The sequence below is a fragment of the Podarcis muralis genome, chromosome 1 (genome assembly GCF_964188315.1).
Source record: "Podarcis muralis chromosome 1, rPodMur119.hap1.1, whole genome shotgun sequence".
Classification (NCBI taxonomy): domain Eukaryota; kingdom Metazoa; phylum Chordata; class Lepidosauria; order Squamata; family Lacertidae; genus Podarcis; species Podarcis muralis.
This window is the reverse complement of record NC_135655.1, coordinates 90,151,696-90,166,139: the sequence shown is the minus strand read 5'-3', so window position 1 is coordinate 90,166,139 and position 14,444 is coordinate 90,151,696. Positions and strand designations below refer to the sequence as shown.

Sequence of the window (14,444 nt, the reverse complement as noted above, 5' to 3'; positions counted from 1 at the left end):
AGTTGTCTAAGGCAAACCATGATCCACAGGACAAACCTAAATCACAATCCCATTTTGGATTACATGCTAAACTGTGGCTTAGCTCAGCACAGAAGCAGAACAGATGTAGGAGCGAAGCAACTGTGATCTGCTCTGTGGGAGCTCATGTTGCGTACAGACGGGACCACCAAATTGTTTTGATAGCTTTGTTCCCTGAACGTTTTGTGCTGTCACATTATCTTAACCAGTTGGTGTCACCAGCACGATACAACGTAGATTATGGTGCCAAAGATGTTTGTTCCGCTTCCCCCAGCAAGTAAACCCTATTGATTCCCAAATGGCTTCACATTTTAGCATCTCTGTACTTTTATGCTTCTGTGGTTTCCAAGTAACTCAGGATTGACCTCTGAAGAATGTTTCTTGGCATTTTGAATACAAGAGAGGCAAATGCAATAAAGCTGACTGGCACAAGTAAGCAACCACATCCTCAAAAAGGATATTGTGTAGAAATCTGGGCTTAGCAAAGCTGTTTTTATTCTGGCAAGATGGACAAACTTTTTATGGCCCCAAAGTGCAGTGGCGCTGGAGTATCTCTCTCCCCCCCCCCCCCCGCGGCCTGGTAAATGATGTTGTTTTCTAATCTCAGGCACATATCAGTATTGGCTGAAACACTAAAGAAGGGAATCCACGATGCTGACTCTGAAGCACGGATAAAAGCCAGAAAGTAAGTGGGTGTCTTTTCCCCTCCATTGCAGATTCCATCAAGGAACATTGTATGCAGCTGAATTCAAGGCTATTAAAGTTTGCAGCAGTTTCATGAAATTTGATGTCACTTAGTGAGGGCGGAATCATGCCTTCAGGAACTCACATGCAAAAGGGAGAGAAAGAGACTACTGTAGGCATGCTAGAGGACTGTATTGTTAATAATAGCTTTGCCTTGTTTTGGTGTAAGTTGTTTGGAAGATTCATCTATTTTCACAAGAGAGTTGTGTCAGTTTCAAAGATCTGTTTGCTCAGTGGTTCTTTAAAGATCAGACATTTGCATTCTAAGACTTGCTGGTATTTTCAGAATTGCAGTTTGTAATGCCTTTCTCTCTTGCCACCCAATATTTTTGAGGACTTCACTAGAATTCAGTTTTTCCTTATCAATGCTGGATCCCTCAGCCTTCATGGATTATTGCTTGCCTTAGCTGAAACTGCAAGAAAAGTCCAATTGCAATGGTTAAACCCAGTGTAGTGACAAAGTGGTAGGCTATGTTAGTGTATGTTGTACTCCCCATTGGGATATATTCTTATTTTGCAGTAGGAATCTTTATTCTCATTTCCTGTTAATTTCTTTTCCTGCCGGGAACATTAGAACTAGTGTGAAAAGCTAGTGAAAGTTTAAATGTGAACAAGATGCAGGATGCTCATAAGTTGTTGTTGCTGTCGTCCTCCCCTAGTTCTGCAGCTGCCAGGTTTCTCATGTTGTCCAAATCTGGGCTCATGGTTTGTTTTCTGCAAACAAACCACAAGCGGAAGCCAAGGCTTGTTCTTGGCTTACCGCTCACAATTTGTTTTTGAGGAGCAAACCATGAGGCCTGGTTCAGATGTTGCAACAAGCCAGACTCTGCCTCATTTCCCAACAGCAGCGGGGGAAGACCGGAGGAAGAACTTGTGAGCAGCATGCATCTTGTTTACAATAAAGCACAGTTTGCTTTTAACGGTGGTGTAAAGTGTGATGTATGGACCAATGTGTGGAGGCATAAATAATTTATGTGGAAATAAATGGATGTAAATATGCTGGTTTTGATTCCATAAGTTGATTCCCCACCACCACTGCCATTTTAAATTTTGTCTGGATTTTCAACAGAGCAGCTTCTCTGGGGCTAAAGTTCTGTTGCGCTAATTTCGTGTTAAGTGATTGATTTGAAATTTTATCCTCAGGTGTTACTGGGGCTTCCACAGCCATTTTAGCCGAGAAGCAGAGCATCTGTTCAATTCGTTGGAGTCCTCATACCAGAAAGCCCTGCAGTCTGACTTGAAGAACTCTGACAGCATAGTGTCCTTGCCTCAGTCTGACCGCTCCTCTTCTAGCTCCCAGGAGAGTCTCAAGTAAGCTGTCACAGTGTTAATACTAACAAAATATGACCTTTCCCCATTTTCTTTTTAAACATTCAGTTTCATTTGCTGAATTGGTACTGCTTCTGGATTCTGAGAATTGTCGCTTGGTTTCATGTATAGGAACTTGATCTAATTGTTCTGATTTCACATGCGATCCAAAATTTAGCTTGTTTGTTCATTTTAGAGTTTTCTACCCTGCTTTTTTCTTCATTAAAAAAATAATGAAGCGGCTTGCAGTAAAACATTAAACATTCACATGATGAACACTTTTAGAAGACATCTGAAGGCAGCCCTGTTTAGGGAAGCTTTTAATGTTTGATGCATTACTGTATTTTAATATTTTGTTGGAAGCCGCCCAGAGTGGCTGGGGAAGCCCAGCCAGATGGGCAGGGTATAAATATATTATTATTATTATTATTATTATTATTATTATTATTATTATTATTAACATTTATTGCAAACAAAACCATAATCCAGCAGTGTGCATCTGCCTCTTATCACAGCAGACAGGAATAAATCCCAGAGTTCATCAGTCTACTCCAAACAGCTCCCTAAAAGGCCACGTTTTAATGAAGCATTGAAACGTTGAGTCCATTTTAGCTTCCTTAGGGAGAGCATTCTGGTGTTTAAAAGGCCCTGCCCCCCGAGCTTCATTCTGCAAGGGAAGCTGGAGTGGGATTGGACCATGTGGGAGGGAACATGTGAGAGAAGGTGGTCCTTGGAAATGCTCCACTCCCAGGTGCGCAGGGCTTTAAAGATGAGGGCCAACACCTGGGATCTGATGAAAACAAAATCCCAAGGTGACACTTTGGTCTGGATCTTCCTATGACCTTTCTCAGCAGTTTCTTATAGAAGTTAAAAAGCATGGGAGATGGAACCTTCTATAAATAGGGAAGGTGGGCAGAACGCTTTTTAACGTTGATGTTCTTCATCTGTTGGAATCTGTGGACAGTGCAGGCATGCATTGTTGTAATCAATTGTAAATGAATGTGGGGAGGGGAGGGAGCCTCCTAAGCCTCCGAGATAACAATTTTTGGAAGTGTTGCCATTTGTGGATTCAAAGAAAACCTGTTCTTAAACCCATTCTTTCTCCTCCTTTTTAGTCGTCCGCTGTCTGCCAAAAGAAGTCCAACTGGAAGCACTACATCGCGAGGTGAAAATTGAGAGGACTGGGTCTAAAGTGGGAGTGGGAATGGGGCGGTATGGGAAAGGTGAAGCACCACCTTCCCTGCAAATGCTCCTCGTGTCAAGCCGACAAGAAACAGTTCTGCTCAGTGACCCTTGTCAGGCACTGCTAGACAGAATAGGTAGTACTAGCTTAATTCAGTATGGGAGCAGCTGCTCAGAAATGCTGCTACCTTTCATGAAGCAGCCTCGAAGTGGGAAAACGTTTTGGGATAAATGGCAACAGAACTCCGAGAGCAGATTAGTCTCAAGATTTGTTCTGCAGGAGTAAATTCTCACTTAATAACTTTGAAGCAACACATGGCAAAATATATGAATTATGTTCATCCGTGAAGGCATTTTGAGCTAGACAGTGTTTTGATAAAGATCATTCTTTATTAAGCTCCTTAAAATCAGTTGGAATGTCTTCGTTAGATTGGCCTCAGTGCAACGTATGACAGACGGCAACAAATCACTAATATATGAAAATTTATGACAGGCATGATACATTTTGCATTAATTTCTAAGTCATCCTTTACGAACCAAGTGCTCTCCAGATATTTTGGTTACAACCTCTCTCAGCCTAGCCAATGTGCCCATTAGTCAGGGATGATGAGAGTCATAGACCAAAACATCTGGGGGCCACTAGTTTGGCAAAGGCTGAACTAGACAAATCTTAGGATTTCATATTCCGCAAGTATTAAGGGATGCCAGCAACCAGGCTCCTAGGGACACTGTGAATACTGAGAGTAATTCTCCATTGGTTTCTGATGCAACTCACAGTACTTCATGTCTGCCACCCTGTCCACAAAACGGGTTTCTTTTGAGAATGGAAGAGCTTGAAGTCTTCATTCTAACTTTTCCTAGCTTCATAAACAAATGTCTTATTCAGGTGCTCAGAACTGCAGATGAATGAATGAGAAACTTTTAGACAGAATTATTACAATTGCCAGAGATTTCCATGGTTTCTTCAGTTTATTTTGAATGTGTTGTAGATTCGGACAGTACAGGACGTGCACTACAGTACGCACAGTAAATATAGTAACATCATTAGATATAGTAAGCGATTAAGTTTATTTATACCACTCTTCATAAGAAAACTGCAATCATTTGCAAGCAAAATATTTTTTTAAAAAATGCAACAGCTAACACCCACCACATTCTTCTAAAAACGTTTTAATCATGTATTGTCATTGCAACAAAAGCAAATGAGGCCACCTTTTTATTTATGTGCCTGTTTCTGTTTGCCAAGAGAAATTCGGTCGTCTTGTTGCAATTTTTGTAAGATTTTTTCAACTACATCCTTAAAAATAGGGCCTGCCAACAAATAGGGAGATGAATCCTCAACTATATCTTCCCCACAAATATACTCCCTCAAACTGAATTGAGTATTCCTGTAGTAGCCATCCAGAACGGCAAAGGGTATCTGCAGAAGCCTTATTCTTTTAGTAATAATAAGCTGTAGTAGCAATCTAATAGATAGGTAGCATTAACTTACTCCGTCAAATTTTCTTCTCACAGAAGCTACATCAGAGCAGCAGTATGATTTAGTTGAGAATAAAGATTTGAGTGGAGGTAGGAAAACCTATATTTTAAACAGAACAGAGTCTGGGTGGTTCATGTAACTGAGAAACCAAGGTCCACCAATCTAGACCAGCCTTCCCCAACTTGTGGCCCTCTGGATGTTGTTGGACTACAGCCCTCATCACCCCTGATCCCTGCCTGGGGCTTATGGGATCTGTGGTCCAAAACAATGGTCACCACTTCGGGGAAGACCTTAGATTTTTGATGAGTTTCTGGTTAACACACATATGGTCTGGGTTGGAAGGACCTCAGTAGGTGAGATTACATACAGAATAGTTAACACAACACTGGCAAAAGAGTACCTGATAGGTCCTTGAAAGGGCCATAATCATGTTGCCGTTTCTCTGACTGAATGTGAGGGAGATCTTTATTTTGCCAAATAGGAAGGGAGAGGAAGAAGCTGGATAAAGAGCACAAATATGTTTACTTTAATTTGGTATGACACATTAATTTAAAAGACGTAAAAAGCTTGATTTTAACACAGTTTATTTGTTAAATAAGAAGACTTGTAATAGCAACCACAAGAATTACAGTGTTGTTATGCCTCTCTCAGTCCGTTGTTTTTTGTTTTGTTTTTAAGAGGGTGAATTTTGGAAGAGCATTGAACAGATTGCTTGTTTTGTGCTTGTGTGTTGTATTTTATGGCTGGTGTTTATCACTGATTGATTTCTGGCTTACTGTTTTATTGCTGAATTGCTGTATGTTATTGTATGTTTTCATTTCATGTATTCTATTGCTGTGTGTCAGCAAGAGAACAACAAAAAACTTTATTTAGTAGAGATAGAACAAAACAATTTTCAGCTGAACTTAAAACCAAGCTGAAAAAGAGAAAGCATGAGGCTTATTTAAAACCACATTAGAATAGTGAAGGTGTAGAGTTTTATTTCGAAGCGAAGGTTCATATAGTACTTTTCCATTTTATGGGGGGGGGGGAATTCTTAGGATAAAACTTACTGGAGCTTTTTTGTGCCTGAAATTATTCTTTGGGCGTAGGGAAAAGTCTTTAGTCTTAGCACCCCCAATTCTCCTGGCAGGAATGAAAAAGACTTGTGCTAAACTGATCTTCCTGAGTATCCTTATCTTTAACGGTACGTATTTCTCTTCCCACACCCCTCCTCAAAAGCTTCTACAGTGAGTGCAAAATCTGTGTCTGCATCAGGGTCCCTCCAACGTTCTCGCAGTGACATTGACGTGAATGCAGCAGCCAGTGCCAAATCTAAAGTCACTTCTGGATCAGATGCCCCCTTCAGCTCAGCAGCAGCCTTGCCCCCGGGTTCATACGCATCTCTAGGTAAGCTTATTTGCTTTCCCATAAAGGAGATGAGTGATTTATGTAAGGATTTAGTAGAATAAATGAATGCGTTTGTTAGGGAGTTCCAGCCTTACAGAGAAATAGTTTGGAAAATGGTATATACTGTCCCATGGGGAATAAACTCGTGGATTGTTTACAGAAGCATTAGCTAAATGAAATAGGTTTGGCATCTACGGCGCCTGAGCAGTTTATGGAGTGGCGGCGTTTTATTTGACATGATGGCTGTCACTTTCTTCGGCAAGGCTTCTGTGAATTCTGTGAGCGGCCAGACAACTCAGACTGTGCAGCATGAGGAACAAATGTTATTCTCTGGAAAGACTGCAGTAGCTGCAATCTAGGGAAGGTGTCCCTATTGGGTTGCATTCCACTAAGTCATACTCAGAGTAATCCCATTTTCATCAGAGTATAGGACTAACTTCAAATCCATTGATTTCAGTAGGTGTGCGATGGGTATGATGTTGCAGAATGCAACCTTTTCTAATCTCTAATATACATTTGTGCATTCAGTGCAGATCAGGGGAAATCACCTCCTTTTTTCTTGTAAAGATTAGGTTATTACAGCTTAGTGTGGCGAAAACCTTGTTTAAAGGAGGATCAATATAAGTGAGTATTTGGCAAGTCATGCCAAGATAAAACAGCCACTAAGTTCCACCAGTGTAAAAATTTGGAGCAGCTGCTAAATTTTGCCTAACATTCTGGGGGAGCAAAATTAAAACAAACAAATATGACCTCTGAATGTTAAAGGCTGCAGGAAGCATATTTCCGGCATGAAACAGACTAGTTTTTCTCCAGAGAATACCCTGAATGACTCTATGCTTTGAGTGATCTTAGTATAACTAGGTATTATTACCTTTGTATCCCACTTTTCCTCCAAGGAGCTCAGGGTAGTTGGTGTACATATATACTCTCACAGCAGCCCTGTGAGATAGGGTAGGCTGAGACTGGTGACTCGCCCAAGGCCACACAGTAAGCTTTGTGTCTGAGTGGGGATTCAAACACTGGTCTCCCGGGTTCCTTGTCCAGCACTCTACCCACAACACCACGCCGGCTTCTATGTGTCCTCCTGTGTTCTTGATTGGTTTGCATGTTGCATTATTCAAGCGGAAATCTTGTCAGCATGAATCAATAGTGCCACCACAGAATCTCTGTCAACTTTTGTGGGTATATTTGTTTATTCAGTTACTGCTTTTCCTGCACCTAATCTTACAATAACCCCAATCATATTTTTTAAAAAATTTATTCAGTTTAAATTGTAGACTACTTTCATTGACCTTAGCAGGCTGTTCCTTTCAATTGGTTTAGTCTGCACTGCACTCAAAGGGGGCAGCGTTCTTCTGATAGTACTTAAATCTGTGACTAATTTTATTTGGCAGCATCCAAGTAGTTACGACACCTACGACAGGTGGGGCTACCTTTGAAGGTGACCCGGAAACTACAACTAATCCAGACCTACATTGGCTCCCAGTACGTTTCCGAGCACAATTCAAAGTGTTGGTGCTGACCTTTAAAGCCCTAAACGGCCTTGGTCCAGTATATCTGAAGGAGTGTCTCCACCCCCATCGTTCTACCTGGACACTGAGGTCCAGTGCTGAGGGCCTTCTGGCGGTTGCCTCACTGCGAGAAGCCAAGTTACAGGGAACCAGGTAGAGGGCCTTCTCGGTAGTGGCGCCCTCCCTGTGGAACGCCCTCCCACCAGATGTCAAAGAGAACAACAACTACCAGACTTTTAGAAGACATCTGAAGGCAGCCCTGTTTAGGGAAGCTTTTAATGTTTGATGCATTACAGTATTTTAATATATATTTTTTGGAAGCCGCCCAGAGTGGCTGGGGAAGCCCAGCCAGATGGGCGGGGTATAAATAATAAATTATTAGTATTAGTATTAGTATTAGTATTAGTATTAGTATAGAGTGCACATCACCTTACCATGGTCAGTTTCTGCAGAAGGGCTCTCTAATGACCAAGTATGCAATGCCTGCATTTCCACAAGCACCTTTTTATTTAAGAAGAACTTGTGGGCTCCGTATTAGGGAAACACAGAAGCAAAGACAAGTGGTTCACAAACAAACTAGTTCTGTATTACTTCCGCTGGTTTAGAGAATTACATTTTGACAGTGTCCCCTCCTCAGCAATAGGCTAATTGTATTTCTTCAGTATTAAAAAAGAGTAGAGCACACACTCTAGTGAAAAGACATCAAGCTTCTCTTTCTTCCCTTCTATACTTAGTGTAAGGGCAGACAGTTTCCTTAAGAGCCATTCACACAACCAGCAGCCTTTGCAAGATCGCTCATATGCTAACTTGTGTTAACGAACCATAATGGGTGAGATCCAATGCATGTCTTCCTCCGCAGCCCCCCTTCTTCCTCCCCAAATCTGCTACGGAAGGAGGAGAAAATAAAACAGAAGTCCTATTGTGCAATCAGGTTTCTGTTGTGCAAACGGGAGCGTTGGGAATAACACTGGATGTCACCAATTAAATGTCCTGAAAGCATTATGGGGTTATTTGTCAGCAGGTGGAGCTATTGTCATAACAATCTCTGCTGTAAGAAGCAGTCTGGTTAAACAAATGACTGAATTTTTGTGTGTGTGTGTGTGTGTGTGTGTGTGTGTGTGTGTGTTCATGGTACTTGTATACTCTGGTAGTATAGGCCTCTCTAACAGGTTTACATGAAGTTTTAAAACAATCTTATCCACCGTGCAACACACTTAAAAGCCAGGTGGCAGAAAAGGAAGCAAACTAAAAGCCTGATGAAATTGAAAAGGGGGGGGGGGGGGATCGAAAGAAAGACAACCCAAGTGAGGACTAGGAAATGTCATAAATATCTGGGGGTGGTAGCAGCCTTGTGCGGTTACCCATGTATGCATTACGATAATTCCGGCTTCAGGTGCACAGATGTTGCATTTCTGTTTAACTAACATTATTCATTTAATTCAACTGAAACTTATACCTTGTTTTTGTAGCTAACTACACACTGCCCACTTCTGCTGAATATTACTAACTTTCCCTGTTATCCCTCTCATTTTTTTTTCTAAATTTGCTTAAAGATGGTACTACCAGTAAACCTGAGGGTAAGCAGTCTCTGTGTAACTGAGGTCTGTCTCTGGCTCTTACACCAGTTCTCTGTTATCACCCAAGTGGTCCCTGATTTTCATCTGTGTTCACTGGTGCCTTTGCATGACCTCTTCCATGGTGTTCTCCTCTTACTCATGCTGCTGCTGCTGAGTACCCTTCACCTTGTCTCTCAGCTCACCCTTGTCATTAGGCATAATACTTAGTGGAACAATTTGTTTCTGAGTAGTTCTGTGAACCTAGCCTAACGTGTTGAACATTTCATGAATATCACCGCACAACTGAGGATTTACCTGGTTTTTGTAACTGGAAACGTTGGGCTCTTTTGTTTCCATAGAAAAAGCTTGCTTAAAAAAAGAAAGAAAAGGGCATAAAAAGGTTATTCTGGTTCTTTGCCCAGTGGCCTTCCTAGGCCTCTGCTTTATTTATTAATTGTGTAGAACTAGTAACATTTTAATGGCTAATAGTTTGTTTCATTGTACAGTTCCTGGCAACCTTGAAATTTATTAGCTATGACTGCTTTACCTGTTACTTGATTTTCTTAATGCTTTTACATATTTTAGATGTTTTTAATCGTTTCTAAATTTCTTAAGTATGTTTTTGTTTTATTTTTAACAGTACAAATATTATGGGATTGTTTTAAATAGTGCTGTTTTCTGTTTACCTTTTCATGGTGTTGGAAATAGTTTCGTTATTGTGAAAGGTGTGCTTTCTGAAATAGCGCTGGAATAGAAAGGTAGAAGAAACAGAATATTTGTAGTAGAGAGTAAGGGGATCCCCTTGGGAAATATAACTTTTTATTCTTAAAAAAAAATCTATCATATTTCTAATGGCAACTGCAAAAATGGCTGACTTTGCTGAATAGCCAAAGCCAGACTAAGCAGTTGCACTGAATTTGGTTATTTTTAGACTAACCTGTAGCTTAAAGAGAAGATAGTAGATATAATTACCTTGTGAGGTAGGACAGACTAAGACTTTTAGAAGACATTTGAGGGCAGCCATGTATTGGGAAGTTTTTAATATTTGATATTTTACTACGTTTTTATATATGCTGTAAGCTGCCCAGAGCGGCTGGGGAAACCCAGCCAGATGGAGGTGGAGTATAAATAATAAAACTATTATTATTATTAGGAGGAGCAGCAGTAATCATGGAGTAGCCAACCTGGTGCCCTCCAGACGTTGGACTACAATTCCTGTTATTCCTGACAATTGGCTCTAGTGGCTAAGGGGGTATAGGAGTCCAACAAAATCAAATGGTCCAGTGGTGCTGGTGGGTTGGGCTCTGATGGGATGCAGCCTATGAAGGAATGGTACATCTATTGGTGTCATCTTCTGTTAATTCACACTTTCAGGGCAGCTGAAGCAGTTATGCTGATAATAGTTGAAGCAGCTTTTTCTTGCTAGTGAAGGGGAGGGGGAATAATGACAGAGTTGTAAAGTTTAGTATGGTACATTGCTGTTGCTTTCCTTGTATTATCATAGGAACTTTGGAAGCTTCCTTAATACTGAGCCAGACCATTGGTTCACCTAACTTAGTATCGTCTGTAGCTTTCCCTGGCTTCAGACATGGGGCATTCCTGTAGATGTTGGGGACTGGGAGCTTCTCTGTGCAAAGTAGATGCTCTACCACTGAGGTAGAGTCCTTCAGGATTTGTCAGAAAAAATTGGATCATCGTGCTTTGTGCTTACTGATTCCACTGGCCATAACTGGGCTGCAAGACCATTCTTGAGAAGTTGTTCTGCTAGAACATTCTGGAGACACACAGGGACTTCTTCATCCTATCTGTAAAGCAGGAATAATATTACCTAGTCTTATTCAATAATAATTTTGAAGATCAGCCATTAACACCCAGAACCTCCTTATCTCCAGCTCTCTCCCCTAATTTAGGAATGAACTTTGTTGCTTTCCTTTTTCTTGTGACATTTTGATGCAAATTGTTTTGGGTGTTCTATATGTACCCTGTTAAATGCAAAGGGTTGTATCCAACATTATATGTGTGTAAGCAGAACAGGTTTCACTTGCACAACAGAACTTTACTATCCTCTCCTCCCCACTGGAGTCCTCTATGCACCATCAAAATCTTCTCCAGATGATTGTAAAAGCCTCTAGGGCAGATTTTGGGGGCTGCAGGAAGAGGAGAGAGGTGAAGTTCTATTGGCTTGCACCTAAATATTCATTCCTGGTTTTGATATTGCGGTTTTAACCATATTTCTAACACTAGTAAAATGGGATGCATTTTCATTTTAGTACAAGTATTATGATTGTTATAGATTTGTTCATCCCAATTTGAATGTGTTGGTGAGAGGATAAGATATTTAAATCACTTGGATTAATTAACTGCTGCTTCTTTCCTCCCTTTTTCCTAGGTCGGATCCGCACAAGAAGGCAAAGCTCTGGAAGTACCACCAGTATCACCTCATCACCTGCTGACACTCGAGGCCGCAGCCGGGCTAAAGTAGTTTCACAGTCCCAGCGTAAGAAGCCATTTAGCTTTGTCTTGTTGAGGAGGCTTTATATTTTTCCAGCTCATTTTCATTGCCTGTCCTTGTAGAAAGCACATATTCCATTCACTCCAATCAGTTTCGTTCAGTATATATCATTTGTGTGGAACAGCCTTATCCAAGGCTAGGACTCCAGTTCATTATAAAATGGTACACTGATATAAAAATATCAGGATATTTGAGGGCTCTAGGTAATGGTTACCATCCCTGTGTACATTCCCATCCTCTTTCATTATGATCACGTATGTTTATCTCCTAATATGCTGCTTGAATTGTTCACTTGTGTTTCACACATTCATGAACTCCTTTGTGCTAAGCATGGAAGAATACTCCTTCATTAGAAGCTGCTTCTAATCTGTGGTGTCTGCCTGTCTTACTTGTAAAGGGCTTTCCTACTCTTTTTACCCCAGAGGAGGTCCACTAAATCAGGCCCTATCCATCTCTCTGGGATGTCTTGTGCAATTCATCCTGTTATTCATCCAGCATCATGGGAGCATGTCTTTCGGAGAGTAGGAAGGTGGGACTTTGGCTGGACTGGTTGAGTGCTGACACTGTGCAGAAAGGTCTGCATCTGTGATGACTGCTGAAGAAAATAAAATGGATTCCTGTATGTCATAAATCTCTGATCCTTTGTTACTGTACTGTATGATCTGCGATTACTGATCAGTTAAGGGGAAGAGCATATGATACTTGCTAATTTGCATCTTGTTAGTCACTCCGATTCCTGATCACCTGGGGCATCTCTCAATTAAGCTGACATGCTGGGTGTGTGAAAATAATTCTAAAGAAGGGATAATGTAGAATGTGTAAAATAGTGATTAGGTGCTTAATGTAGTGTATTTGCATAAAGAGAAAAATGATGTTACCAGTAGCATATTCACAAGTTTTTTATGTTGCATGGTATGAGCATTCCCTCTGACCCTGACAGAATGCCAGTTCTCCTGATGTTGTGTTTTTTACATTGATTGTTAGAGCCCTAATCTTTGAGTCTTGCAGTTCTTTCATTGGGTGCTTGGAAGTCCAGTCTTACTATCCTGCTTGTGAAAGTTGCAAACCCATTATAAGCGATTGCTAGTGAGCAATATAGCTATTGGGGCTGCTCTTGGTTTCTTGATCATGTTTGTTTTCTTACTGGTATCTTTCTTTGTGTTCTAAATCCTTAACAAAATCAATACATTATTAAGGGGACAAAGCGTTGGGGGGGGGGAATGTGCTGAAGAAGCTGGCTTTGGGATGATTGATGTGCATGTTGGATCATTACTCATGGACCCACTAGTTATCCCAGTGCAGACATGCTAGTAATTTGTCTGTGACCTGCAACAGCTTTGCATGTCCTGCTACACTGCATCTAATTGCTGTGCAAGGCCAGCTCGTGATACCACTGATGAAGGCTCTGTGCTGGCACTACATTTCTTTTTGCTTGACCCCCAAGTGGTCATTTGCCAGCTCATAAGTGCAGGTAATAGGTGTCTCTGTGGACATGCTGGCAAGAAAGGCCCTGCTGTGTAATATACTGCATGGTGCAAGCAGTGATGTGTCTGTCAAAAAGCAACTGGTATTGTGTGCAACTAGCAATGCTTCTTGAACTTTGTATTGTCTCGCTTTCTCTAATTCACTCTCTGCCTGTCCTTTGGTCTGCTCTCATAATCCAGGATCCAGATCAGCTAACCCTGCTGGTGGTAAGGAACCCCTTCTTTGTTTTTTCACTCCTGTTTCCATGTCTGTGCTGTCTTTCACGCTACTGTTTTTGACTATTTTAATATTCAGGATACTTGCCCTCTTTAATCCCCCCAGTGCCCCTAAAATGAGAATTCAGACTTGGACTGCTTTTGGTATACACATTAGGTACTTAGAATACCTGTGCATATATAAAGACATTTCATACTTTCAGCTGCTATGACTATTAAAAACTAGGTGTTCTTTTTTATCCATCAGCATAATTTAGGCTGTAATCCTAACACCACTACCTGGGAGTAAACCCTGCTTAATTCAGTAGGACTTTCTTCTGACACAGCTCTGATTGGGCAGCTTAGCCTTGCTGATGCGTGTGAGATTAAGTTCAGTGTAAATTTTGGAAGGAAAAATTGGAAGTAAGATTTGGCATTTTTGACTCGTACAGTAGACTATAGAGTGAAGATAAGGTACAGAGACCCATATAATCAAGAGCCCAAATCTTCTGAATGTACATACAAATCAGGAATGTGGTTTTCTATATGGTCTCCAGGTAGTTTGGCATGAATTAGCAGAACAATCTTGTGCATGTTTACTCAGAAGTAGGCTCCACTTTGTTCAATGGGGCTTGCTCCCTTTTAAGTGTACTTTAGGCCTTCTGCTAAAAAGACCACAGGGCTTTTGGTCACCTCTTCAAATGTTCAAATGGAAAACAGAAGGCTTTGCGAACAACCATGAATGACTCTTTGCTGGATAGAGGAGGTTTAGAAGTTCTTAAAATAATAAAAATGAAATGTTTGCTGCTTGTTCAGACAACAGAAGCAGCAGCACTGGTTTAAACTGTAGTTCCTTGGTTGGAAAAAACATTCTTAATTGTAGGTTCAATTAAACAAGTATGCAAGATGCCTCAAGATGTATAGAACCTACTTACTAGTAGCAAGGCATTTAAAGATGAATTCACGATCAAAGGATCTTGCATCTAGCATGGTGAGTTCAGTTGGATTTTTATTATTTTTAACAGGAGCCCACTTCCCAGCATTGCAAAGTGCTTTTGAAACTGA

At 40.9% G+C, this 14,444-nt stretch overlaps 1 protein-coding gene across 27 annotated transcripts in view; it reads left to right on the top strand.

Moving 5' to 3' along the window:
* Positions 1 to 14,444, top strand: part of CLASP1 (cytoplasmic linker associated protein 1) — a 162,930-nt gene that overhangs the window by 85,863 nt on the left and 62,623 nt on the right. For 10 of the 27 annotated variants that reach the window (XM_077934696.1, XM_077934709.1, XM_077934713.1 and 7 more), the window contains 7 exons: positions 626 to 703; positions 1,906 to 2,073; positions 3,186 to 3,235; positions 4,768 to 4,821; positions 5,954 to 6,121; positions 11,578 to 11,685; positions 13,365 to 13,391. In XM_077934696.1, coding sequence (XP_077790822.1) covers positions 626 to 703; positions 1,906 to 2,073; positions 3,186 to 3,235; positions 4,768 to 4,821; positions 5,954 to 6,121; positions 11,578 to 11,685; positions 13,365 to 13,391 — 653 coding nt within the window. The remainder of the gene's footprint in view (positions 1 to 625; positions 704 to 1,905; positions 2,074 to 3,185; positions 3,236 to 4,767; positions 4,822 to 5,953; positions 6,122 to 11,577; positions 11,686 to 13,364; positions 13,392 to 14,444) is intronic. The other 17 variants (XM_028742969.2, XM_077934717.1, XM_077934732.1 and 14 more) reach the window with 3 other exon arrangements.